This window comes from Taudactylus pleione, unplaced genomic scaffold (assembly GCF_031769625.1).
Source record: "Taudactylus pleione unplaced genomic scaffold, aTauple2 ptg000362l, whole genome shotgun sequence".
Taxonomy (NCBI): Eukaryota; Metazoa; Chordata; class Amphibia; order Anura; family Myobatrachidae; genus Taudactylus; species Taudactylus pleione.
The window spans coordinates 203342-230885 of record NW_028284763.1 but is presented as its reverse complement, the minus strand read 5'-3'; the positions used below and the strand labels follow the sequence as shown (position 1 = coordinate 230885).

The following is a 27544-nucleotide window of genomic DNA, read 5'->3' as shown; positions in this document are numbered from 1 at the left end:
TCTGCGTACAGGAGATGGGTAGAGAAGCATGAGTCTGTGTGCAGGAGATGGGTAGCTGGAGGTGGGAGGAGAAGCCTGAGTCTGCGTGCAGGAGATGGGTAGATGGAGGTGGGAGGAGAGGCATGAGTCTGCGTGCTGGAGGTGGGAGGAGAAGCATGAGTCTGCGTGCAGGAGTTGGGTAGATGGAAGTGGGAGGAGAGGCCTGAGTCTGCATGCAGGAGATGGGTAGATGAAGGTGGGAGGAGAAGCCTGAGTCTGCGTGCAGGAGATGGGTAGCTGGAGGTGGGAGGAGAAGCCTGAGTCTGCGTGCAGGAGTTGGGTAGATGGAGGTGGGAGGAGAAGCCTGAGTCTGCGTGCAGGAGATGGGTAGATGGTGGTTGGAGGAGAAGCCTGAGTCTGCGTGCAGGAGATGGGTAGATGGAGGTGGGAGGAGAAGCCTGAGTCTGCGAGCAGGAGATGGGTAGATGGTGGTTGGAGGAGAAGCCTGAGTCTGCGTGCAGGAGATGGGTAGATGGTGGTTGGAGGAGAAGCCTGAGTCTGCGTGCAGGAGATGGGTAGATGGTGGTTGGAGGAGAAGCCTGAGTCTGCGTGCAGGAGATGGGTAGATGGTGGTTGGAGGAGAAGCCTGAGTCTGCGTGCAGGAGATGGGTAGATGGTGGTTGGAGGAGAAGCCTGAGTCTGCGTGCAGGAGATGGGTAGATGGAGGTGGGAGGAGAAGCCTGAGTTTGCGTGCAGGAGATGGGTAGATGGTGGTTGGAGGAGAAGCCTGAGTCTGCGTGCAGGAGATGGGTAGATGGTGGTTGGAGGAGAAGCCTGAGTCTGCGTGCAGGAGATGGGTAGATGGAGGTGGGAGGAGAAGCCTGAGTCTGCGTGCAGTAGATGGGTAGATGGTGGTTGGAGGAGAATCCTGAGTCTGCGTGCAGGAGATGGGTAGATGGAGATGGGAGGAGAAGCCTGAGTCTGCGTGCAGGAGATGGGTAGATGGTGGTTGGAGGAGAAGCCTGAGTCTGCGTGCAGGAGATGGGTAGATGGTGGTTGGAGGAGAAGCCTGAGTCTGCGTGCAGGAGATGGGTATATGGAGGTGGGAGGAGAAGCCTGAGTCTGCATGCAGGAGATGGGTAGATGGAGGTGGGAGGAGAAGCCTGAGTTTGCGTGCAGGAGATGGGTAGATGGTGGTTGGAGGAGAAGCCTGAGTTTGCGTGCAGGAGATGGGTAGATGGTGGTTGGAGGAGAAGCCTGAGTCTGCGTGCAGGAGATGGGTAGATGGTGGTTGGAGGAGAAGCCTGAGTCTGCGTGCAGGAGATGGGTAGATGGAGGTGGGAGGAGAAGCCTGAGTCTGCGTGCAGGAGATGGGTAGATGGTGGTTGGAGGAGAATCCTGAGTCTGCGTGCAGGAGATGGGTAGATGGAGGTGGGAGGAGAAGCCTGAGTCTGCGTGCAGGAGATGGGTAGATGGTGGTTGGAGGAGAAGCCTGAGTCTGCATGCAGGAGATGGGTAGATGGTGGTTGGAGGAGAAGCCTGAGTCTGCGTGCAGGAGATGGGTAGATGGTGGTTGGAGGAGAAGCCTGAGTCTGCGTGCAGGAGATGGGTAGATGGTGGTTGGAGGAGAAGCCGGAGTCTGCGTGCCGGAGATGGGTAGATGGTGGTTGGAGGAGAAGCCTGAGTCTGCGTGCAGGAGATGGGTAGATGGAGGTGGGAGGAGAAGCCTGAGTCTGCGTGCAGGAGATGGGTAGATGGTGGTTGGAGGAGAAGCCTGAGTCTGCGTGCAGGAGATGGGTAGATGGTGGTTGGAGGAGAAGCCTGAGTCTGCGTGCAGGAGATGGGTAGATGGTGGTTGGAGGAGAAGCCTGAGTCTGCGTGCAGGAGATGGGTAGATGGTGGTGGGAGGAGAAGCCTGAGTCTGCGTGCAGGAGATGGGTAGATGGTGGTGGGAGGAGAAGCCTGAGTCTGCATGCAGGAGATGGGTAGATGGTGGTTGGAGGAGAATCCTGAGTCTGCGTGCAGGAGATGGGTAGATGGAGGTGGGAGGAGAAGCCTGAGTCTGCGTGCAGGAGAGGGTAGATGGAGGTGGGAGGAGAGGCATGAGTCTGCGTGCAGGAGATGGGTAGATGGAGGTGGGAGGAGAAGCCTGAGTCTGCGTGCAGGAGATGGGTAGATGGAGGTGGGAGGAGAGGCATGAGTCTGCGTGCAGGAGATGGGTAGATGGAGGTGGGAGGAGAAGCCTGAGTCTGCGTACAGGAGATGGGTAGAGAAGCCTGAGTCTGCATACAGGAGATGGGTAGATGGAGGTGGGAGGAGAAGCCTGAGTCTGCGTACAGGAGATGGGTAGATGGAGGTGGGAGGAGAAGCCTGAGTCTGCGTACAGGAGATGGGTAGAGAAGCCTGAGTCTGCGTACAGGAGATGGGTAGAGAAGCCTGAGTCTGCGTACAGGAGATGGGTAGAGAAGCATGAGTCTGTGTGCAGGAGATGGGTAGCTGGAGGTGGCAGGAGAAGCCTGAGTCTGCGTGCAGGAGATGGGTAGATGGAGGTGGGAGGAGAGGCATGAGTCTGCGTGCTGGAGGTGGGAGGAGAAGCATGAGTCTGCGTGCAGGAGTTGGGTAGATGGAGGTGGGAGGAGAAGCCTGAGTCTGCGTGCAGGAGATGGGTAGATGAAGGTGGGAGGAGAAGCCTGAGTCTGCGTGCAGGAGATGGGTAGCTGGAGGTGGGAGGAGAAGCCTGAGTCTGCGTGCAGGAGTTGGGTAGATGGTGGTTGGAGGAGAAGCCTGAGTCTGCGTACAGGAGATGGGTAGAGAAGCCTGAGTCTGTGTACAGGAGATGGGTAGAGAAGCCTGAGTCTGCGTACAGGAGATGGGTAGAGAAGCATGAGTCTGTGTGCAGGAGATGGGTAGCTGGAGGTGGGAGGAGAAGCCTGAGTCTGCGTGCAGGAGATGGGTAGATGGAGGTGGGAGGAGAGGCATGAGTCTGCGTGCTGGAGGTGGGAGGAGAAGCATGAGTCTGCGTGCAGGAGTTGGGTAGATGGAGGTGGGAGGAGAGGCCTGAGTCTGCATGCAGGAGATGGGTAGATGAAGGTGGGAGGAGAAGCCTGAGTCTGCGTGCAGGAGATGGGTAGATGAAGGTGGGAGGAGAAGCCTGAGTCTGCGTGCAGGAGTTGGGTAGATGGAGGTGGGAGGAGAAGCCTGAGTCTGCGTGCAGGAGATGGGTAGATGGTGGTTGGAGGAGAAGCCTGAGTCTGCGTGCAGGAGATGGGTAGATGGAGGTGGGAGGAGAAGCCTGAGTCTGCGAGCAGGAGATGGGTAGATGGTGGTTGGAGGAGAAGCCTGAGTCTGCGTGCAGGAGATGGGTAGATGGTGGTTGGAGGAGAAGCCTGAGTCTGCGTGCAGGAGATGGGTAGATGGTGGTTGGAGGAGAAGCCTGAGTCTGCGTGCAGGAGATGGGTAGATGGTGGTTGGAGGAGAAGCCTGAGTCTGCGTGCAGGAGATGGGTAGATGGTGGTTGGAGGAGAAGCCTGAGTCTGCGTGCAGGAGATGGGTAGATGGAGGTGGGAGGAGAAGCCTGAGTCTGCGTGCAGGAGATGGGTAGATGGAGGTGGGAGGAGAAGCCTGAGTTTGCGTGCAGGAGATGGGTAGATGGTGGTTGGAGGAGAAGCCTGAGTCTGCGTGCAGGAGATGGGTAGATGGAGGTGGGAGGAGAGGCATGAGTCTGCGTGCAGGAGATGGGTAGATGGAGGTGGGAGGAGAAGCCTGAGTCTGCGTACAGGAGATGGGTAGAGAAGCCTGAGTCTGCATACAGGATATGGGTAGATGGAGGTGGGAGGAGAAGCCTGAGTCTGCGTACAGGAGATGGGTAGATGGAGGTGGGAGGAGAAGCCTGAGTCTGCGTACAGGAGATGGGTAGAGAAGCCTGAGTCTGCGTACAGGAGATGGGTAGAGAAGCCTGAGTCTGCGTACAGGAGATGGGTAGAGAAGCATGAGTCTGTGTGCAGGAGATGGGTAGCTGGAGGTGGCAGGAGAAGCCTGAGTCTGCGTGCAGGAGATGGGTAGATGGAGGTGGGAGGAGAGGCATGAGTCTGCGTGCTGGAGGTGGGAGGAGAAGCATGAGTCTGCGTGCAGGAGTTGGGTAGATGGAGGTGGGAGGAGAGGCCTGAGTCTGCATGCAGGAGATGGGTAGATGAAGGTGGGAGGAGAAGCCTGAGTCTGCGTGCAGGAGATGGGTAGCTGGAGGTGGGAGGAGAAGCCTGAGTCTGCGTGCAGGAGTTGGGTAGATGGTGGTTGGAGGAGAAGCCTGAGTCTGCGTACAGGAGATGGGTAGAGAAGCCTGAGTCTGTGTACAGGAGATGGGTAGAGAAGCCTGAGTCTGCGTACAGGAGATGGGTAGAGAAGCATGAGTCTGTGTGCAGGAGATGGGTAGCTGGAGGTGGGAGGAGAAGCCTGAGTCTGCGTGCAGGAGATGGGTAGATGGAGGTGGGAGGAGAGGCATGAGTCTGCGTGCTGGAGGTGGGAGGAGAAGCATGAGTCTGCGTGCAGGAGTTGGGTAGATGGAGGTGGGAGGAGAGGCCTGAGTCTGCATGCAGGAGATGGGTAGATGAAGGTGGGAGGAGAAGCCTGAGTCTGCGTGCAGGAGATGGGTAGCTGGAGGTGGGAGGAGAAGCCTGAGTCTGCGTGCAGGAGTTGGGTAGATGGAGGTGGGAGGAGAAGCCTGAGTCTGCGTGCAGGAGATGGGTAGATGGTGGTTGGAGGAGAAGCCTGAGTCTGCGTGCAGGAGATGGGTAGATGGAGGTGGGAGGAGAAGCCTGAGTCTGCGAGCAGGAGATGGGTAGATGGTGGTTGGAGGAGAAGCCTGAGTCTGCGTGCAGGAGATGGGTAGATGGTGGTTGGAGGAGAAGCCTGAGTCTGCGTGCAGGAGATGGGTAGATGGTGGTTGGAGGAGAAGCCTGAGTCTGCGTGCAGGAGATGGGTAGATGGAGGTGGGAGGAGAAGCCTGAGTCTGCGTGCAGGAGATGGGTAGATGGAGGTGGGAGGAGAAGCCTGAGTTTGCGTGCAGGAGATGGGTAGATGGTGGTTGGAGGAGAAGCCTGAGTCTGCGTGCAGGAGATGGGTAGATGGAGGTGGGAGGAGAGGCATGAGTCTGCGTGCAGGAGATGGGTAGATGGAGGTGGGAGGAGAAGCCTGAGTCTGCGTACAGGAGATGGGTAGAGAAGCCTGAGTCTGCATACAGGAGATGGGTAGATGGAGGTGGGAGGAGAAGCCTGAGTCTGCGTACAGGAGATGGGTAGATGGAGGTGGGAGGAGAAGCCTGAGTCTGCGTACAGGAGATGGGTAGAGAAGCCTGAGTCTGCGTACAGGAGATGGGTAGAGAAGCCTGAGTCTGCGTACAGGAGATGGGTAGAGAAGCATGAGTCTGTGTGCAGGAGATGGGTAGCTGGAGGTGGCAGGAGAAGCCTGAGTCTGCGTGCAGGAGATGGGTAGATGGAGGTGGGAGGAGAGGCATGAGTCTGCGTGCTGGAGGTGGGAGGAGAAGCATGAGTCTGCGTGCAGGAGTTGGGTAGATGGAGGTGGGAGGAGAGGCCTGAGTCTGCATGCAGGAGATGGGTAGATGAAGGTGGGAGGAGAAGCCTGAGTCTGCGTGCAGGAGATGGGTAGCTGGAGGTGGGAGGAGAAGCCTGAGTCTGCGTGCAGGAGTTGGGTAGATGGTGGTTGGAGGAGAAGCCTGAGTCTGCGTACAGGAGATGGGTAGAGAAGCCTGAGTCTGTGTACAGGAGATGGGTAGAGAAGCCTGAGTCTGCGTACAGGAGATGGGTAGAGAAGCATGAGTCTGTGTGCAGGAGATGGGTAGCTGGAGGTGGGAGGAGAAGCCTGAGTCTGCGTGCAGGAGATGGGTAGATGGAGGTGGGAGGAGAGGCATGAGTCTGCGTGCTGGAGGTGGGAGGAGAAGCATGAGTCTGCGTGCAGGAGTTGGGTAGATGGAGGTGGGAGGAGAGGCCTGAGTCTGCATGCAGGAGATGGGTAGATGAAGGTGGGAGGAGAAGCCTGAGTCTGCGTGCAGGAGATGGGTAGCTGGAGGTGGGAGGAGAAGCCTGAGTCTGCGTGCAGGAGTTGGGTAGATGGAGGTGGGAGGAGAAGCCTGAGTCTGCGTGCAGGAGATGGGTAGATGGTGGTTGGAGGAGAAGCCTGAGTCTGCGTGCAGGAGATGGGTAGATGGAGGTGGGAGGAGAAGCCTGAGTCTGCGAGCAGGAGATGGGTAGATGGTGGTTGGAGGAGAAGCCTGAGTCTGCGTGCAGGAGATGGGTAGATGGTGGTTGGAGGAGAAGCCTGAGTCTGCGTGCAGGAGATGGGTAGATGGTGGTTGGAGGAGAAGCCTGAGTCTGCGTGCAGGAGATGGGTAGATGGTGGTTGGAGGAGAAGCCTGAGTCTGCGTGCAGGAGATGGGTAGATGGTGGTTGGAGGAGAAGCCTGAGTCTGCGTGCAGGAGATGGGTAGATGGAGGTGGGAGGAGAAGCCTGAGTTTGCGTGCAGGAGATGGGTAGATGGTGGTTGGAGGAGAAGCCTGAGTCTGCGTGCAGGAGATGGGTAGATGGTGGTTGGAGGAGAAGCCTGAGTCTGCGTGCAGGAGATGGGTAGATGGAGGTGGGAGGAGAAGCCTGAGTCTGCGTGCAGTAGATGGGTAGATGGTGGTTGGAGGAGAATCCTGAGTCTGCGTGCAGGAGATGGGTAGATGGAGATGGGAGGAGAAGCCTGAGTCTGCGTGCAGGAGATGGGTAGATGGTGGTTGGAGGAGAAGCCTGAGTCTGCGTGCAGGAGATGGGTAGATGGTGGTTGGAGGAGAAGCCTGAGTCTGCGTGCAGGAGATGGGTATATGGAGGTGGGAGGAGAAGCCTGAGTCTGCATGCAGGAGATGGGTAGATGGAGGTGGGAGGAGAAGCCTGAGTTTGCGTGCAGGAGATGGGTAGATGGTGGTTGGAGGAGAAGCCTGAGTTTGCGTGCAGGAGATGGGTAGATGGTGGTTGGAGGAGAAGCCTGAGTCTGCGTGCAGGAGATGGGTAGATGGTGGTTGGAGGAGAAGCCTGAGTCTGCGTGCAGGAGATGGGTAGATGGAGGTGGGAGGAGAAGCCTGAGTCTGCGTGCAGGAGATGGGTAGATGGTGGTTGGAGGAGAATCCTGAGTCTGCGTGCAGGAGATGGGTAGATGGAGGTGGGAGGAGAAGCCTGAGTCTGCGTGCAGGAGATGGGTAGATGGTGGTTGGAGGAGAAGCCTGAGTCTGCGTGCAGGAGATGGGTAGATGGTGGTTGGAGGAGAAGCCTGAGTCTGCGTGCAGGAGATGGGTAGATGGTGGTTGGAGGAGAAGCCTGAGTCTGCGTGCAGGAGATGGGTAGATGGTGGTTGGAGGAGAAGCCGGAGTCTGCGTGCCGGAGATGGGTAGATGGTGGTTGGAGGAGAAGCCTGAGTCTGCGTGCAGGAGATGGGTAGATGGAGGTGGGAGGAGAAGCCTGAGTCTGCGTGCAGGAGATGGGTAGATGGTGGTTGGAGGAGAAGCCTGAGTCTGCGTGCAGGAGATGGGTAGATGGTGGTTGGAGGAGAAGCCTGAGTCTGCGTGCAGGAGATGGGTAGATGGTGGTTGGAGGAGAAGCCTGAGTCTGCGTGCAGGAGATGGGTAGATGGTGGTGGGAGGAGAAGCCTGAGTCTGCGTGCAGGAGATGGGTAGATGGTGGTGGGAGGAGAAGCCTGAGTCTGCATGCAGGAGATGGGTAGATGGTGGTTGGAGGAGAATCCTGAGTCTGCGTGCAGGAGATGGGTAGATGGAGGTGGGAGGAGAAGCCTGAGTCTGCGTGCAGGAGATGGGTAGATGGAGGTGGGAGGAGAAGCCTGAGTCTGCGTGCAGGAGATGGGTAGATGGAGGTGGGAGGAGAAGCCTGAGTCTGCGTGCAGGAGATGGGTAGATGGTGGATGGAGGAGAAGCCTGAGTCTGCGTGCAGGAGATGGGTAGATGGTGGTTGGAGGAGAAGCCTGAGTCTGCGTGCAGGAGATGGGTAGATGGAGGTGGGAGGAGAAGCCTGAGTTTGCGTGCAGGAGATGGGTAGATGGTGGTGGGAGGAGAAACCTGAGTCTGCGTGCAGGAGATGGGTAGATGGTGGTTGGAGGAGAAGCCTGAGTCTGCGTGCAGGAGATGGGTAGATGGTGGTTGGAGGAGAAACCTGAGTCTGCGTGCAGGAGATGGGTAGATGGTGGTTGGAGGAGAAGCCTGAGTCTGCGTGCAGGAGATGGGTAGATGGTGGTTGGAGGAGAAGCCTGAGTCTGCGTGCAGGAGATGGGTAGATGGTGGTTGGAGGAGAAGCCTGAGTCTGCGTGCAGGAGATGGGTAGATTGTGGTTGGAGGAGAAGCCTGAGTCTGCGTGCAGGAGATGGGTAGATGGAGGTGGGAGGAGAAGCCTGAGTCTGCGTGCAGGAGATGGGTAGATGGTGGTTGGAGGAGAAGCCTGAGTCTGCGTGCAGGAGATGGGTAGATGGTGGTTGGAGGAGAAGCCTGAGTCTGCGTGCAGGAGATGGGTAGATGGAGGTGGGAGAAGCCTGAGTCTGCGTGCAGGAGATGGGTAGATGGTGGTTGGAGGAGAAGCCTGAGTCTGCGTGCAGGAGATGGGTATATGGTGGTTGGAGGAGAAGCCTGAGTCTGCGTGCAGGAGATGGGTAGATGGTGGTTGGAGGAGAAGCCTGAGTCTGCGTGCAGGAGATGGGTAGATGGTGGTTGGAGGAGAAGCCTGAGTCTGCGTGCAGGAGATGGGTAGATGGAGGTGGGAGGAGAAGCCTGAGTCTGCGTGCAGGAGATGGGTAGATGGAGGTGGGAGGAGAAGCCTGAGTCTGCGTGCAGGAGATGGGTAGATGGTGGTGGGAGGAGAAGCCTGAGTCTGCGTGCAGGAAATGGTTAGATGGTGGTTGGAGGAGAAGCCTGAGTCTGCGTGCAGGAGATGGGTAGATGGTGGTTGGAGGAGAAGCCTGAGTCTGCGTGCAGGAGATGGGTAGATGGTGGTTGGAGGAGAAGCCTGAGTCTGCGTGCAGGAGATGGGTAGATGGTGGTGGGAGGAGAAGCCTGAGTCTGCGTGCAGGAGATGGGTAGATGGTGGTGGGAGGAGAAGCCTGAGTCTGCGTGCAGGAGATGGGTAGATGGTGGTTGGAGGAGAAGCCTGAGTCTGCGTGCAGGAGATGGGTAGATGGAGGTGGGAGGAGAAGCCTGAGTCTGCGTGCAGGAGATGGGTAGATGGTGGTTGGAGGAGAAGCCTGAGTCTGCGTGCAGGAGATGGGTAGATGGTGGTTGGAGGAGAAGCCTGAGTCTGCGTGCAGGAGATGGGTAGATGGTGGTTGGAGGAGAAGCCTGAGTCTGCGTGCAGGAGATGGGTAGATGGAGGTGGGAGGAGAAGCCTGAGTCTGCGTGCAGGAGATGGGTAGATGATGGTTGGAGGAGAAGCCTGAGTCTGCGTGCAGGAGATGGGTAGATGGTGGTTGGAGGAGAAGCCTGAGTCTGCGTGCAGGAGATGGGTAGATGGAGGTGGGAGGAGAAGCCTGAGTCTGCGTGCAGGAGATGGGTAGATGGAGGTGGGAGGAGAAGCCTGAGTCTGCGTGCAGGAGATGGGTAGATGGTGGTGGGAGGAGAAGCCTGAGTCTGCGTGCAGGAAATGGGTAGATGGTGGTTGGAGGAGAAGCCTGAGTCTGCGTGCAGGAGATGGGTAGATGGTGGTTGGAGGAGAAGCCTGAGTCTGCGTGCAGGAGATGGGTAGATGGAGGTGGGAGGAGAAGCCTGAGTCTGCGTGCAGGAGATGGGTAGATGATGGTTGGAGGAGAAGCCTGAGTCTGCGTGCAGGAGATGGGTAGATGGAGGTTGGAGGAGAAGCCTGAGTCTGCGTGCAGGAGATGGGTAGATGGTGGTTGGAGGAGAAGCCTGAGTCTGCGTGCAGGAGATGGGTAGATGGAGGTGGGAGGAGAAGCCTGAGTCTGCGTGCAGGAGATGTGTAGATGGAGGTGGGAGGAGAAGCCTGAGTCTGCGTACAGGAGATGGGTAGAGAAGCCTGAGTCTGCGTACAGGAGATGGGTAGAGAAGCCTAAGTCTGCGTGCAGGAGATGGGTAGATGGTGGTTGGAGGAGAAGCCTGAGTCTGCGTGCAGGAGATGGGTAGATGGAGGTGGGAGGAGAGGCATGAGTCTGCGTGCAGGAGATGGGTAGATGGAGGTGGGAGGAGAAGCCTGAGTCTGCGTGCAGGAGATGGGTAGATGGAGGTGGGAGGAGAAGCCTGAGTCTGTGTGCAGGAGATGGGTAGATGGAGGTGGGAGGAGAAGCCTGAGTCTGCGTACAGGAGATGGGTAGAGAAGCCTGAGTCTGCGTGCAGGAGATGGGTAGATGGTGGTTGGAGGAGAAGCCTGAGTCTGCGTGCAGGAGATGGGTAGATGGAGGTGGGAGGAGAGGCATGAGTCTGCGTGCAGGAGATGGGTAGATGGAGGTGGGAGGAGAAGCCTGAGTCTGCGTGCAGGAGATGGGTAGATGGAGGTGGGAGGAGAAGCCTGAGTCTGCGTACAGGAGATGGGTAGAGAAGCCTGAGTCTGCGTACAGGAGATGGGTAGAGAAGCCTGAGTCTGCGTGCAGGAGATGGGTAGATGGAGGTGGGAGGAGAAGCCTGAGTCTGTGTGCAGGAGATGGGTAGATGGAGGTGGGAGGAGAAGCCTGAGTCTGCGTACAGGAGATGGGTAGAGAAGCCTGAGTCTGCGTGCAGGAGATGGGTAGATGGTGGTTGGAGGAGAAGCCTGAGTCTGCGTGCAGGAGATGGGTAGATGGAGGTGGGAGGAGAGGCATGAGTCTGCGTGCAGGAGATGGGTAGATGGAGGTGGGAGGAGAAGCCTGAGTCTGCGTGCAGGAGATGGGTAGATGGAGGTGGGAGGAGAAGCCTGAGTCTGCGTACAGGAGATGGGTAGAGAAGCCTGAGTCTGCGTACAGGAGATGGGTAGAGAAGCCTGAGTCTGCGTGCAGGAGATGGGTAGATGGTGGTTGGAGGAGAAGCCTGAGTCTGCGTGCAGGAGATGGGTAGATGGAGGTGGGAGGAGAGGCATGAGTCTGCGTGCAGGAGATGGGTAGATGGAACTGGGAGGAGAAGCCTGAGTCTGCGTGCAGGAGATGGGTAGATGGAGGTGGGAGGAGAAGCCTGAGTCTGCGTACAGGAGATGGGTAGAGAAGCCTGAGTCTGCGTACAGGAGATGGGTAGAGAAGCCTGAGTCTGCGTGCAGGAGATGGGTAGATGGTGGTTGGAGGAGAAGCCTGAGTCTGCGTGCAGGAGATGGGTAGATGGAGGTGGGAGGAGAGGCATGAGTCTGCGTGCAGGAGATGGGTAGATGGAGGTGGGAGGAGAAGCCTGAGTCTGCGTGCAGGAGATGGGTAGATGGAGGTGGGAGGAGAAGCCTGAGTCTGCGTGCAGGAGATGGGTAGATGGAGGTGGGAGGAGAAGCCTGAGTCTGTGTGCAGGAGATGGGTAGATGGAGGTGGGAGGAGAAGCCTGAGTCTGCGTACAGGAGATGGGTAGAGAAGCCTGAGTCTGCGTGCAGGAGATGGGTAGATGGTGGTTGGAGGAGAAGCCTGAGTCTGCGTGCAGGAGATGGGTAGATGGAGGTGGGAGGAGAGGCATGAGTCTGCGTGCAGGAGATGGGTAGATGGAGGTGGGAGGAGAAGCCTGAGTCTGCGTGCAGGAGATGGGTAGATGGAGGTGGGAGGAGAAGCCTGAGTCTGCGTACAGGAGATGGGTAGAGAAGCCTGAGTCTGCGTACAGGAGATGGGTAGAGAAGCCTGAGTCTGCGTGCAGGAGATGGGTAGATGGAGGTGGGAGGAGAAGCCTGAGTCTGCGTGCAGGAGATGGGTAGATGGAGGTGGGAGGAGAGGCATGAGTCTGCGTGCAGGAGATGGGTAGATGGAGGTGGGAGGAGAAGTCTGAGTCTGCGAGCAGGAGATGGGTAGATGGAGGTGGGAGGAGAAGCCTGAGTCTGTGTGCAGGAGATGGGTAGATGGAGGTGGGAGGAGAAGCCTGAGTCTGCGTACAGGAGATGGGTAGAGAAGCCTGAGTCTGCGTGCAGGAGATGGGTAGATGGTGGTTGGAGGAGAAGCCTGAGTCTGCGTGCAGGAGATGGGTAGATGGAGGTGGGAGGAGAAGCCTGAGTCTGCGTACAGGAGATGGGTAGAGAAGCCTGAGTCTGCTTTCAGGAGATGGGTAGATGGTGGTTGGATGAGAAGCCTGAGTCTGCGTGCAGGAGATGGGTAGATGGAGGTGGGAGGAGAGGCATGAGTCTGCGTGCAGGAGATGGGTAGATGGAGGTGGGAGGAGAAGCCTGAGTCTGCGTGCAGGAGATGGGTAGATGGAGGTGGGAGGAGAAGCCTGAGTCTGCGTGCAGGAGATGGGTAGATGGAGGTGGGAGGAGAAGCCTGAGTCTGCGTGCAGGAGATGGGTAGATGGAGGTGGGAGGAGAAGCCTGAGTCTGTGTGCAGGAGATGGGTAGATGGAGGTGGGAGGAGAAGCCTGAGTCTGCGTACAGGAGATGGGTAGAGAAGCCTGAGTCTGCGTGCAGGAGATGGGTAGATGGTGGTTGGAGGAGAAGCCTGAGTCTGCGTGCAGGAGATGGGTAGATGGAGGTGGGAGGAGAAGCCTGAGTCTGCGTACAGGAGATGGGTAGAGAAGCCTGAGTCTGCGTACAGGAGATGGGTAGAGAAGCCTGAGTCTGCGTGCAGGAGATGGGTAGATGGTGGTTGGAGGAGAAGCCTGAGTCTGCGTGCAGGAGATGGGTAGATGGAGGTGGGAAGAGAGGCATGAGTCTGCGTGCAGGAGATGGGTAGATGGAGGTGAGAGGAGAAGCCTGAGTCTGCGTGCAGGAGATGGGTAGATGGAGGTGGGAGGAGAAGCCTGAGTCTGTGTGCAGGAGATGGGTAGATGGAGGTGGGAGGAGAAGCCTGAGTCTGCGTACAGGAGATGGGTAGAGAAGCCTGAGTCTGCGTGCAGGAGATGGGTAGATGGTGGATGGAGGAGAAGCCTGAGTCTGCGTGCAGGAGATGGGTAGATGGAGGTGGGAGGAGAGGCATGAGTCTGCGTGCAGGAGATGGGTAGATGGAGGTGAAGCCTGAGTCTGCGTGCAGGAGATGGGTAGATGGAGGTGGGAGGAGAAGCCTGAGTCTGTGTGCAGGAGATGGGTAGATGGAGGTGGGAGGAGAAGCCTGAGTCTGCGTACAGGAGATGGGTAGAGAAGCCTGAGTCTGCGTGCAGGAGATGGGTAGATGGTGGTTGGAGGAGAAGCCTGAGTCTGCGTGCAGGAGATGGGTAGATGGAGGTGGGAGGAGAGGCATGAGTCTGCGTGCAGGAGATGGGTAGATGGAGGTGGGAGGAGAAGCCTGAGTCTGCGTACAGGAGATGGGTAGAGAAGCCTGAGTCTGCGTATAGGAGATGGGTAGAGAAGCCTGAGTCTGCGTGCAGGAGATGGGTAGATGGTGGTTGGAGGAGAAGCCTGAGTCTGCGTGCAGGAGATGGGTAGATGGAGGTGGGAGGAGAGGCATGAGTCTGCGTGCAGGAGATGGGTAGATGGAGGTGGGAGGAGAAGCCTGAGTCTGCGTGCAGGAGATGGGTAGATGGAGGTGGGAGGAGAAGCCTGAGTCTGTGTGCAGGAGATGGGTAGATGGAGGTGGGAGGAGAAGCCTGAGTCTGCGTACAGGAGATGGGTAGAGAAGCCTGAGTCTGCGTGCAGGAGATGGGTAGATGGTGGTTGGAGGAGAAGCCTGAGTCTGCGTGCAGGAGATGGGTAGATGGAGGTGGGAGGAGAGGCATGAGTCTGCGTGCAGGAGATGGGTAGATGGAGGTGGGAGGAGAAGCCTGAGTCTGCGTGCAGGAGATGGGTAGATGGAGGTGGGAGGAGAAGCCTGAGTCTGTGTGCAGGAGATGGGTAGATGGAGGTGGGAGGAGAAGCCTGAGTCTGCGTACAGGAGATGGGTAGAGAAGCCTGAGTCTGCGTGCAGGAGATGGGTAGATGGTGGTTGGAGGAGAAGCCTGAGTCTGCGTGCAGGAGATGGGTAGATGGAGGTGGGAGGAGAGGCATGAGTCTGCGTGCAGGAGATGGGTAGATGGAGGTGGGAGGAGAAGCCTGAGTCTGCGTGCAGGAGATGGGTAGATGGAGGTGGGAGGAGAAGCCTGAGTCTGTGTGCAGGAGATGGGTAGATGGAGGTGGGAGGAGAAGCCTGAGTCTGCGTACAGGAGATGGGTAGAGAAGCCTGAGTCTGCGTGCAGGAGATGGGTAGATGGTGGTTGGAGGAGAAGCCTGAGTCTGCGTGCAGGAGATGGGTAGATGGAGGTGGGAGGAGAGGCATGAGTCTGCGTGCAGGAGATGGGTAGATGGAGGTGGGAGGAGAAGCCTGAGTCTGCGTGCAGGAGATGGGTAGATGGAGGTGGGAGGAGAAGCCTGAGTCTGCGTACAGAAGATGGGTAGAGAAGCCTGAGTCTGCGTACAGGAGATGGGTAGAGAAGCCTGAGTCTGCGTGCAGGAGATGGGTAGATGGTGGTTGGAGGAGAAGCCTGAGTCTGCGTGCAGGAGATGGGTAGATGGAGGTGGGAGGAGAGGCATGAGTCTGCGTGCAGGAGATGGGTAGATGGAGGTGGGAGGAGAAGCCTGAGTCTGCGTGCAGGAGATGGGTAGATGGAGGTGGGAGGAGAAGCCTGAGTCTGTGTGCAGGAGATGGGTAGATGGAGGTGGGAGGAGAAGCCTGAGTCTGCGTACAGGAGATGGGTAGAGAAGCCTGAGTCTGCGTGCAGGAGATGGGTAGATGGTGGTTGGAGGAGAAGCCGGAGTCTGCGTGCAGGAGATGGGTAGATGGAGGTGGGAGGAGAGGCATGAGTCTGCGTGCAGGAGATGGGTAGATGGAGGTGGGAGGAGAAGCCTGAGTCTGCGTGCAGGAGAAGGGTAGATGGAGGTGGGAGGAGAAGCCTGAGTCTGTGTGCAGGAGATGGGTAGATGGAGGTGGGAGGAGAAGCCTGAGTCTGCGTACAGGAGATGGGTAGAGAAGCCTGAGTCTGCGTGCAGGAGATGGGTAGATGGTGGTTGGAGGAGAAGCCTGAGTCTGCGTGCAGGAGATGGGTAGATGGAGGTGGGAGGAGAAGTCTGAGTCTGCGTACAGGAGATGGGTAGAGAAGCCTGAGTCTGCGTGCAGGAGATGGGTAGATGGTGGTTGGAGGAGAAGCCTGAGTCTGCGTGCAGGAGATGGGTAGATGGAGGTGGGAGGAGAGGCATGAGTCTGCGTGCAGGAGATGGGTAGATGGAGGTGGGAGGAGAAGCCTGAGTCTGCGTGCAGGAGATGGGTAGATGGAGGTGGGAGGAGAAGCCTGAGTCTGCGTGCAGGAGATGGGTAGATGGAGGTGGGAGGAGAAGCCTGAGTCTGCGTGCAGGAGATGGGTAGATGGAGGTGGGAGGAGAAGCCTGAGTCTGTGTGCAGGAGATGGGTAGATGGAGGTGGGAGGAGAAGCCTGAGTCTGCGTACAGGAGATGGGTAGAGAAGCCTGAGTCTGCGTGCAGGAGATGGGTAGATGGTGGTTGGAGGAGAAGCCTGAGTCTGCGTGCAGGAGATGGGTAGATGGAGGTGGGAGGAGAAGCCTGAGTCTGCGTACAGGAGATGGGTAGAGAAGCCTGAGTCTGCGTACAGGAGATGGGTAGAGAAGCCTGAGTCTGCGTGCAGGAGATGGGTAGATGGTGGTTGGAGGAGAAGCCTGAGTCTGCGTGCAGGAGATGGGTAGATGGAGGTGGGAGGAGAGGCATGAGTCTGCGTGCAGGAGATGGGTAGATGGAGGTGGGAGGAGAAGCCTGAGTCTGCGTGCAGGAGATGGGTAGATGGAGGTGGGAGGAGAAGCCTGAGTCTGTGTGCAGGAGATGGGTAGATGGAGGTGGGAGGAGAAGCCTGAGTCTGCGTACAGGAGATGGGTAGAGAAGCCTGAGTCTGCGTGCAGGAGATGGGTAGATGGAGGTGGGAGGAGAAGCCTGAGTCTGCGTGCAGGAGATGGGTAGATGGAGGTGGGAGGAGAGGCACGAGTCTGCGTGCAGGAGATGGGTAGATGGAGGTGGGAGGAGAAGCCTGAGTCTGCGTGCAGGAGATGGGTAGATGGAGGTGGGAGGAGAAGCCTGAGTCTGCGTGCAGGAGATGGGTAGATGGAGGTGGGAGGAGAAGCCTGAGTCTGTGTGCAGGAGATGGGTAGATGGAGGTGGGAGGAGAAGCCTGAGTCTGCGTACAGGAGATGGGTAGAGAAGCCTGAGTCTGCGTGCAGGAGATGGGTAGATGGTGGTTGGAGGAGAAGCCTGAGTCTGCGTGCAGGAGATGGGTAGATGGAGGTGGGAGGAGAAGCCTGAGTCTGCGTACAGGAGATGGGTAGAGAAGCCTGAGTCTGCGTACAGGAGATGGGTAGAGAAGCCTGAGTCTGCATGCAGGAGATGGGTAGATGGTGGTTGGAGGAGAAGCCTGAGTCTGCGTGCAGGAGATGGGTAGATGGAGGTGGGAGGAGAGGCATGAGTCTGCGTGCAGGAGATGGGTAGATGGAGGTGGGAGGAGAAGCCTGAGTCTGCGTGCAGGAGATGGGTAGATGGAGGTGGGAGGAGAAGCCTGAGTCTGTGTGCAGGAGATGGGTAGATGGAGGTGGGAGGAGAAGCCTGAGTCTGCGTACAGGAGATGGGTAGAGAAGCCTGAGTCTGCGTGCAGGAGATGGGAAGATGGAGGTGGGAGGAGAAGCCTGAGTCTGCGTGCAGGAGATGGGTAGATGGAGGTGGGAGGAGAGGCATGAGTCTGCGTGCAGGAGATGGGTAGATGGAGGTGGGAGGAGAGGCATGAGTCTGCGTGCAGGAGATGGGTAGATGGAGGTGGGAGGAGAGGCATGAGTCTGCGTGCAGGAGATGGGTAGATGGAGGTGGGAGGAGAAGCCTGAGTCTGCGTGCAGGAGATGGGTAGATGGAGGTGGGAGGAGAAGCCTGAGTCTGTGTGCAGGAGATGGGTAGATGGAGGTGGGAGGAGAAGCCTGAGTCTGCGTACAGGAGATGGGTAGAGAAGCCTGAAGTCTGCGTGCAGGAGATGGGTAGATGGAGGTGGGAGGAGAAGCCTGAGTCTGCGTGCAGGAGATGGGTAGATGGAGGTGGGAGGAGAAGCCTGAGTCTGCGTGCAGGAGATGGGTAGATGGAGGTGGGAGGAGAGGCATGAGTCTGCGTGCAGGAGATGGGTAGATGGAGGTGGGAGGAGAAGCCTGAGTCTGCGTGCAGGAGATGGGTAGATGGAGGTGGGAGGAGAAGCCTGAGTCTGCGTGCAGGAGATGGGTAGATGGAGGTGGGAGGAGAAGCCTGAGTCTGTGTGCAGGAGATGGGTAGATGGAGGTGGGAGGAGAAGCCTGAGTCTGCGTACAGGAGATGGGTAGAGAAGCCTGAGTCTGCGTGCAGGAGATGGGTAGATGGAGGTGGGAGGAGAAGCCTGAGTCTGCGTGCAGGAGATGGGTAGATGGAGGTGGGAGGAGAAGCCTGAGTCTGCGTGCAGGAGATGGGTAGATGGAGGTGGGAGGAGAGGCATGAGTCTGCGTGCAGGAGATGGGTAGATGGAGGTGGGAGGAGAAGCCTGAGTCTGCGTGCAGGAGATGGGTAGATGGAGGTGGGAGGAGAAGCCTGAGTCTGTGTGCAGGAGATGGGTAGATGGAGGTGGGAGGAGAAGCCTGAGTCTGCGTACAGGAGATGGGTAGAGAAGCCTGAGTCTGCGTGCAGGAGATGGGTAGATGGAGGTGGGAGGAGAGGCATGAGTCTGCGTGCAGGAGATGGGTAGATGGAGGTGGGAGGAGAAGCCTGAGTCTGCGTGCAGGAGATGGGTAGATGGAGGTGGGAGGAGAAGCCTGAGTCTGTGTGCAGGAGATGGGTAGATGGAGGTGGGAGGAGAAGCCTGAGTCTGCGTACAGGAGATGGGTAGAGAAGCCTGAGTCTGCGTGCAGGAGATGGGTAGATGGAGGTGGGAGGAGAAGCCTGAGTCTGCGTGCAGGAGATGGGTAGATGGAGGTGGGAGGAGAAGCCTGAGTCTGCGTGCAGGAGATGGGTAGATGGAGGTGGGAGGAGAGGCATGAGTCTGCGTGCAGGAGATGGGTAGATGGAGGTGGGAGGAGAAGCCTGAGTCTGCGTGCAGGAGATGGGTAGATGGAGGTGGGAGGAGAAGCCTGAGTCTGCGTGCAGGAGATGGGTAGATGGAGGTGGGAGGAGAAGCCTGAGTCTGCGTGCAGGAGATGGGTAGATGGAGGTGGGAGGAGAAGCCTGAGTCTGCGTACAGGAGATGGGTAGAGAAGCCTGAGTCTGCGTGCAGGAGATGGGTAGATGGAGGTGGGAGGAGAAGCCTGAGTCTGCGTGCAGGAGATGGGTAGATGGAGGTGGGAGGAGAAGCCTGAGTCTGCGTGCAGGAGATGGGTAGATGGAGGTGGGAGGAGAGCATGAGTCTGCGTGCAGGAGATGGGTAGATGGAGGTGGGAGGAGAAGCCTGAGTCTGCGTGCAGGAGATGGGTAGATGGAGGTGGGAGGAGAAGCCTGAGTCTGTGTGCAGGAGATGGGTAGATGGAGGTGGGAGGAGAAGCCTGAGTCTGCGTACAGGAGATGGGTAGAGAAGCCTGAGTCTGCGTGCAGGAGATGGGTAGATGGAGGTGGGAGGAGAAGCCTGAGTCTGCGTGCAGGAGATGGGTAGATGGAGGTGGGAGGAGAAGCCTGAGTCTGCGTGCAGGAGATGGGTAGATGGAGGTGGGAGGAGAGGCATGAGTCTGCGTGCAGGAGATGGGTAGATGGAGGTGGGAGGAGAAGCCTGAGTCTGCGTGCAGGAGATGGGTAGATGGAGGTGGGAGGAGAAGCCTGAGTCTGCGTGCAGGAGATGGGTAGATGGAGGTGGGAGGAGAAGCCTGAGTCTGCGTGCAGGAGATGGGTAGAGAAGCCTGAGTCTGCGTGCAGGAGATGGGTAGATGGAGGTGGGAGGAGAGGCATGAGTCTGCGTGCAGGAGATGGGTAGATGGAGGTGGGAGGAGAAGCCTGAGTCTGCGTGCAGGAGATGGGTAGATGGAGGTGGGAGGAGAAGCCTGAGTCTGTGTGCAGGAGATGGGTAGATGGAGGTGGGAGGAGAAGCCTGAGTCTGCGTACAGGAGATGGGTAGAGAAGCCTGAGTCTGCGTGCAGGAGATGGGTAGATGGTGGTTGGAGGAGAAGCCTGAGTCTGCGTGCAGGAGATGGGTAGATGGAGGTGGGAGGAGAGGCATGAGTCTGCGTGCAGGAGATGGGTAGATGGAGGTGGGAGGAGAAGCCTGAGTCTGCGTGCAGGAGATGGGTAGATGGAGGTGGGAGGAGAAGCCTGAGTCTGTGTGCAGGAGATGGGTAGATGGAGGTGGGAGGAGAGGCATGAGTCTGCGTGCAGGAGATGGGTAGATGGAGGTGGGAGGAGAAGCCTGAGTCTGCGTGCAGGAGATGGGTAGATGGAGGTGGGAGGAGAAGCCTGAGTCTGCGTGCAGGAGATGGGTAGATGGAGGTGGGAGGAGAAGCCTGAGTCTGCGTGCAGGAGATGGGTAGATGGAGGTGGGAGGAGAAGCCTGAGTCTGCGTACAGGAGATGGGTAGAAAAGCCTGAGTCTGCGTGCAGGAGATGGGTAGATGGAGGTGGGAGGAGAAGCCTGAGTCTGCGTGCAGGAGATGGGTAGATGGAGGTGGGAGGAGAAGCCTGGGTCTGCGTGCAGGAGATGGGTAGATGGAGGTGGGAGGAGAGGCATGAGTCTGCGTGCAGGAGATGGGTAGATGGAGGTGGGAGGAGAAGCCTGAGTCTGCGTGCAGGAGATGGGTAGATGGAGGTGGGAGGAGAAGCCTGAGTCTGCGTGCAGGAGATGGGTAGATGGAGGTGGGAGGAGAAGCCTGAGTCTGTGTGCAGGAGATGGGTAGATGGAGGTGGGAGGAGAAGCCTGAGTCTGCGTACAGGAGATGGGTAGAGAAGCCTGAGTCTGCGTGCAGGAGATGGGTAGATGGAGGTGGGAGGAGAAGCCTGAGTCTGCGTGCAGGAGATGGGTAGATGGAGGTGGGAGGAGAGGCATGAGTCTGCGTGCAGGAGATGGGTAGATGGAGGTGGGAGGAGAAGCCTGAGTCTGCGTGCAGGAGATGGGTAGATGGAGGTGGGAGGAGAAGCCTGAGTCTGCGTGCAGGAGATGGGTACATGGAGGTGGGAGGAGAAGCCTGAGTCTGTGTGCAGGAGATGGGTAGATGGAGGTGGGAGGAGAAGCCTGAGTCTGCGTACAGGAGATGGGTAGAGAAGCCTGAGTCTGCGTGCAGGAGATGGGTAGATGGAGGTGGGAGGAGAAGCCTGAGTCTGCGTGCAGGAGATGGGTAGATGGAGGTGGGAGGAGAAGCCTGAGTCTGCGTGCAGGAGATGGGTAGATGGAGGTGGGAGGAGAGGCATGAGTCTGCGTGCAGGAGATGGGTAGATGGAGGTGGGAGGAGAAGCCTGAGTCTGCGTGCAGGAGATGGGTAGATGGAGGTGGGAGGAGAAGCCTGAGTCTGCGTGCAGGAGATGGGTAGATGGAGGTGGGAGGAGAAGCCTGAGTCTGCGTGCAGGAGATGGGTAGATGGAGGTGGGAGGAGAAGCCTGAGTCTGCGTACAGGAGATGGGTAGAGAAGCCTGAGTCTGCGTGCAGGAGATGGGTAGATGGAGGTGGGAGGAGAAGCCTGAGTCTGCGTGCAGGAGATGGGTAGATGGAGGTGGGAGGAGAAGCCTGAGTCTGCGTGCAGGAGATGGGTAGATGGAGGTGGGAGGAGAAGCCTGAGTCTGCGTGCAGGAGATGGGTAGATGGAGGTGGGAGGAGAAGCCTGAGTCTGCGTGCAGGAGATGGGTAGATGGAGGTGGGAGGAGAAGCCTGAGTCTGTGTGCAGGAGATGGGTAGATGGAGGAGGGAGGAGAAGCCTGAGTCTGCGTACAGGAGATGGGTAGAGAAGCCTGAGTCTGCGTGCAGGAGATGGGTAGATGGAGGTGGGAGGAGAAGCCTGAGTCTGCGTGCAGGAGATGGGTAGATGGAGGTGGGAGGAGAAGCCTGAGTCTGCGTGCAGGAGATGGGTAGATGGAGGTGGGAGGAGAGGCATGAGTCTGCGTGCAGGAGATGGGTAGATGGAGGTGGGAGGAGAAGCCTGAGTCTGCGTGCAGGAGATGGGTAGATGGAGGTGGGAGGAGAAGCCTGAGTCTGTGTGCAGGAGATGGGTAGATGGAGGTGGGAGGAGAAGCCTGAGTCTGCGTACAGGAGATGGGTAGAGAAGCCTGAGTCTGCGTGCAGGAGATGGGTAGATGGAGGTGGGAGGAGAAGCCTGAGTCTGCGTGCAGGAGATGGGTAGATGGAGGTGGGAGGAGAAGCCTGAGTCTGCGTGCAGGAGATGGGTAGATGGAGGTGGGAGGAGAGGCATGAGTCTGCGTGCAGGAGATGGGTAGATGGAGGTGGGAGGAGAAGCCTGAGTCTGCGTGCAGGAGATGGGTAGATGGAGGTGGGAGGAGAAGCCTGAGTCTGCGTGCAGGAGATGGGTAGATGGAGGTGGGAGGAGAAGCCTGAGTCTGTGTGCAGGAGATGGGTAGATGGAGGTGGGAGGAGAAGCCTGAGTCTGCGTACAGGAGATGGGTAGAGAAGCCTGAGTCTGCGTGCAGGAGATGGGTAGATGGAGGTGGGAGGAGAAGCCTGAGTCTGCGTGCAGGAGATGGGTAGATGGAGGTGGGAGGAGAAGCCTGAGTCTGCGTGCAGGAGATGGGTAGATGGAGGTGGGAGGAGAGGCTTGAGTCTGCGTGCAGATGGGTAGATGGAGGTGGGAGGAGAAGCCTGAGTCTGCGTGCAGGAGATGGGTAGATGGAGGTGGGAGGAGAAGCCTGAGTCTGCGTGCAGGAGATGGGTAGATGGAGGTGGGAGGAGAAGCCTGAGTCTGTGTGCAGGAGATGGGTAGATGGAGGTGGGAGGAGAAGCCTGAGTCTGCGTACAGGAGATGGGTAGAGAAGCCTGAGTCTGCGTGCAGGAGATGGGTAGATGGAGGTGGGAGGAGAAGCCTGAGTCTGCGTGCAGGAGATGGGTAGATGGAGGTGGGAGGAGAAGCCTGAGTCTGCGTGCAGGAGATGGGTAGATGGAGGTGGGAGGAGAGGCATGAGTCTGCGTGCAGGAGATGGGTAGATGGAGGTGGGAGGAGAAGCCTGAGTCTGCGTGCAGGAGATGGGTAGATGGAGGTGGGAGGAGAAACCTGAGTCTGCGTGCAGGAGATGGGTAGATGGAGGTGGGAGGAGAAGCCTGAGTCTGTGTGCAGGAGATGGGTAGATGGAGGTGGGAGGAGAAGCCTGAGTCTGCATACAGGAGATGGGTAGAGAAGCCTGAGTCTGCGTGCAGGAGATGGGTAGATGGAGGTGGGAGGAGAAGCCTGAGTCTGCGTGCAGGAGATGGGTAGATGGAGGTGGGAGGAGAAGCCTGAGTCTGCGTGCAGGAGATGGGTAGATGGAGGTGGGAGGAGAAGCCTGAGTCTGCGTGCAGGAGATGGGTAGATGGAGGTGGGAGGAGAAGCCTGAGTCTGTGTGCAGGAGATGGGTAGATGGAGGTGAGAGGAGAAGCCTGAGTCTGCGTACAGGAGATGGGTAGAGAAGCCTGAGTCTGCGTGCAGGAGATGGGTAGATGGAGGTGGGAGGAGAAGCCTGAGTCTGCGTGCAGGAGATGGGTAGATGGAGGTGGGAGGAGAAGCCTGAGTCTGCGTGCAGGAGATGGGTAGATGGAGGTGGGAGGAGAGGCATGAGTCTGCGTGCAGGAGATGGGTAGATGGAGGTGGGAGGAGAAGCCTGAGTCTGCGTGCAGGAGATGGGTAGATGGAGGTGGGAGGAGAAGCCTGAGTCTGTGTGCAGGAGATGGGTAGATGGAGGTGGGAGGAGAAGCCTGAGTCTGCGTACAGGAGATGGGTAGAGAAGCCTGAGTCTGCGTGCAGGAGATGGGTAGATGGAGGTGGGAGGAGAAGCCTGAGTCTGCGTGCAGGAGATGGGTAGATGGAGGTGGGAGGAGAAGCCTGAGTCTGTGTGCAGGAGATGGGTAGATGGAGGTGGGAGGAGAAGCCTGAGTCTGCGTGCAGGAGATGGGTAGATGGAGGTGGGAGGAGAAGCCTGAGTCTGTGTGCAGGAGATGGGTAGATGGAGGTGGGAGGAGAAGCCTGAGTCTGCGTACAGGAGATGGGTAGAGAAGCCTGAGTCTGCGTGCAGGAGATGGGTAGATGGAGGTGGGAGGAGAAGCCTGAGTCTGCGTGCAGGAGATGGGTAGATGGAGGTGGGAGGAGAAGCCTGAGTCTGCGTGCAGGAGATGGGTAGATGGAGGTGGGAGGAGAGGCATGAGTCTGCGTGCAGGAGATGGGTAGATGGAGGTGGGAGGAGAAGCCTGAGTCTGCGTACAGGAGATGGGTAGAGAAGCCTGAGTCTGTGTGCAGGAGATGGGTAGATGGAGGTGGGAGGAGAGGCATGAGTCTGCGTGCAGGAGATGGGTAGATGGAGGTGGGAGGAGAGGCATGAGTCTGCGTGCAGGAGATGGGTAGATGGTGGTTGGAGGAGAAGTCTGGGATCTGCTATCAGACAGTGATGTTGAATAAAACTAAATGCATTTGTTGTACAGCAGCCACCTGATAAGTTCAACAAAAACCCCCCATTGTGCTGTGAAGGGAATTGTACGTTGTCACTGAATGCACCAGGCTGTGCTTTGCTCACTCTCTATCATCTACAACTACAGGCAACTGTACGGTGTAGATGTGGGAGGACAAACCGTGGCTGCCTAGATAAAGCACATTACTCTGGTGCAGTACAGGGGCCTTGCAGCATAGCAGCAACAGAGGTTAGGTTTAGGCACTAGGGGGGGAATTTTAGGTTTAGGGTGCGGGGAGTGAGGGTTAGGATTAGTCCTAGCATACCAGCGGCATCCCGACCACCGTCCATCCATACCCAACCCGTCTCATACATGGAATATAAAAGGCGGGGGCCGCATTCTGCGTTTCGGGGACACCAAAAATAATGATATCCCTATATATATACTGAATTGCGAAATCATAACCAAATCAAGTGGACATTTATATATGATTACCAAGTTTAAAGATTCTGCCAGCAATAAACCGGAATCCCGACACCTGTATTCTGAGTGCCCGCATCCCCTTTGCCGGAATATTGACTGTATCCCGTCATGGGCATATAGGTGGAATTACAGCCTGGTCAGAGGTGAGCGCACACAGGATGACAGGACTGGTGGAGATGCGCGCTGATAGCGATGACGGCTACGCTCACAGGCGGATGGATAAGGGCGGTGCGGCCAGCTCTGAATACCGGCAGCGTACCTCAATTCTATCGCAGTCCCCCCGCCAAGGTGCGTGCTCCTTTGTGTCTCTCTGCTTGTCTAGTAGGGCAGTGGTTCTCAAACTTGGTGCTCAGGACCCCACACAGATCGCATTTTCCAGGTCACCCAGCAGATGCACAGGTGTGTTCATTACTCACTGACACATTTTAAAAGTTCCACAGGTGGAGCTAATTATTTCCCTTGTGATTCTGTGAGGGGACTTGAAAAACATGCACTGTTTGTGGTCCTGAGGACCAAGTTTAAGAACCTGTGATGTAGAGAAGTGACTCAGTATGTGCGTCTGATATTTACACTGCAGAATCAGAGTCAGTTATGTACATTTATTTTCTCCTTGTCAGGAGCTCGGTGAGCTGCCTGCACCCAGACATCTCTCCTTCCCCAAACTCTACCCTGGAGGTGATACATTGGGGTATATTTATCAAAGGTCGCTTTTAACTGCTTTAAAATGGCTCAAAATCGATGTTGCTTATCTGGGGGCTAAATCACACATTTACTAACAGACGATTTTTTATTTGTTTTTTTAAGCATTAGTACAGTAAATGTGTGATTTAGCCCCAGAAACACAACATCGATTTTGATTGATTTAACATCTATCAAAATCAACCTTTAGTGAATTTACCCCCTTGTGCCTCAGGACTTACGGTGCCGTCTTTGAACGCACAGTCCTCTGTGATGTCACTGGCAGACTCTGTGATGTCACTGGCAGACTTTTTACAGGACATTTTTTTCATCATGAATCGCAGTTGGTGGTAATGAGAGTCTTCATCCTACAAATAGTAATAATAGAGGATATAGGATATATATATATATGAGATTGCAGTAATACTTTATTTTGTATACAGTACAATTCCAGATATTTCATAACTTCCAGATGTGTCCTCTGCACTGAGGCTTTAGTTGCACCAAATAGCCCCTCCCCGATTACTCGGCGGTGGCGAGAGTCTTTTTCGTGCAAAATGTGCACCTTATTCGCATCAAACTAGGGGATATATTTACTAAAGATCAATTTTCATCGATTTTAAATTGATCACAATTGACCTTTAGTAAATATACCCCTAGATGTATGAGGAAACCTGTACTGCTGTCTTCTGTGGTAAATATAAGCTGTAAATACTGAAAGCTGGTCACTTACCTGCATATACTCAGAGTTATTCCCAAGGAGCTTATAGACAGCATCTTCCCCGGATACTTTGTTGTAGTAATCAGCGCTGATCACAAGCATGGCGGCGATGTCCTCTTCAGTCCATTGCATTGTGGGTAATGACGCCATGGCAGCGGCTGCGATCGCTCCCAGCACTAGGCACATGGTCAGAGACCTCTCCATGCTGTGTGACTGACTGGTGCCTCTGACTGCTGCAGCGACTCTCAGTACATCGCGCTTTATATGCGTCTCACTGCTCTCTGTGTCCAGCAGGAATACGTCCAATAATGGCGATGATTTATCTGTGATTGCTGCATGAAGTGACAGGAAGGATGTAAGTATCTAATAACAAAGATTATCCCCACAGACATAGTAATATAAACACTGTATAATGATTTAGTGAATGTGGGATTATTGTGCTGTGTTCTTGCCAGCAGTACAAACAAGGGCCCTGATTCAGAGCCAGACGCTCTGACCAGAGCGCTCGCTCTGAATCAGGGCCCACCTCCATAAATATGGAGAGTCCTCCTGGACGCTCGTATAGCTGTGGGTCACCACCCACAGCCTATACAAGCGTGCAGGATGATGGTCGCGATAGTCTTGACCATCGCGACCATCGCCAGTGCGAGCAGAAGCCTGCGGTTGAGTTTCTCAACCGCAAGGCCAGGAGTGATTTTGGCTCTATCAGAGCCAAAATCACTCCCACTGACATCACTAGTGATGTCAGTGGGGCCGGCTTCTGACGGTAGGCGTTCCCTTGGGAATGCCTCCGTCTGGCAGGCACGCCCCCGGCACGCCCACCAAAGGGGGCGTGCTGTCAATCAACATCGACAGCACGCCCCCTTTGATCAGACACAACGAGCGAAGGAAAGTCCTTCGCTCGTGGCGTCTCGCGCATGCGCACGACGGAGCTCCCTCCGTCGTGCGCATGCACAGTGCACACCATCGACCCACTTGCGAGCGGACAGCCGCTCGCGAGTGGGTCTGAATCAGGCCCAAGGTTTTGTAGAAAAGATGCTTCTAGTCTTCAGTATTGACGACACGCACAGTGCTACATTACGCCTCTAACTCTGTGATATAGCAGCTGTGCGGCTCTTTAGCCTTGCCGACAGCACAGACGCACTTTGCACTTGCAGCTCCTTGAGTGTTGGAATTTGGGCCGAGGATAAAGTGCAGGGAGGGCGTGGTCATGCAAAATGCAGCCAATGCTGACCACTAAAGGGATATATATACGTGTGTCTATTTGGATGCATATCACTTGTAGGTGATGATGATTGGCTGCCTTTTAAGATTGGCTGAATGTGTGTAAGGGGTCTATTTACTAACCAAAATATATAGCCCTGGTGCTTTAAAACAGAATAATAAAATTACAATAACACAATGGTAAAAAAAAATTCTATATTCTTGGCAATTTTTCTAGCTGCAGTTATTGTGGTTGCTAGCCAATAACATACAGAGAAAATGAACCGCGCTTAGAGAAAATACCCAGTATAGATTTAGTTATAAAATGTGTGCCCAATAAACCACTTAATAAAAAAATAATAAGAGATATGGTAAGAACTTACCTTTGTTATCTCTATTTCTACGAAGTCCATAGGGTTCCACAGGATACCTTGGGGTATAGGCGATGGCAGTTGTCATCAGGCACCACATAGTTAAATCTTTAGTCCCAGGATGCACCGGGGCAACACTCCTATACCCCGCCCCCAGGCCAAGGCACCTTCAGTTATGTAACAAGCCATAGGCCGGAGGAGGAGAAAATGAGAGAGAGAAGAATGTCTGGAACACACAAGAATCACATTCTCACACAGAAGGAGACGGAAAAACTGGTGACTAGAACATAGTCCATCTGCGGCACAGGTGCGACAGGTGGGAGTCCTGTGAACCCTATGGACTTCATAGAAATAGGGATAACAAAGGTAAGTTCTTACCATATCTCTTATTTTCTACTGCAGGGTCCAAAGGCTCCACAGGGACACTTTGGGGATCTCCCAAAGCAGTCCCT

The 27544-nt window shown here is 56.4% G+C and overlaps 1 protein-coding gene across 1 annotated transcript in view; it reads right to left on the bottom strand.

The window, feature by feature from the left end:
• LOC148508515 (uncharacterized) overlaps positions 1 to 27544 on the bottom strand; it is a 143903-nt gene that overhangs the window by 78479 nt on the left and 37880 nt on the right. The window contains exons 2-3 of the mRNA XM_088444417.1: positions 25531 to 25850; positions 25040 to 25165 (exon numbers count right to left, since the gene is read on the bottom strand). Of these exons, the coding sequence (XP_088300543.1) occupies positions 25040 to 25165; positions 25531 to 25722 (318 nt within the window). The 5' untranslated portion in view covers positions 25723 to 25850. The remainder of the gene's footprint in view (positions 1 to 25039; positions 25166 to 25530; positions 25851 to 27544) is intronic.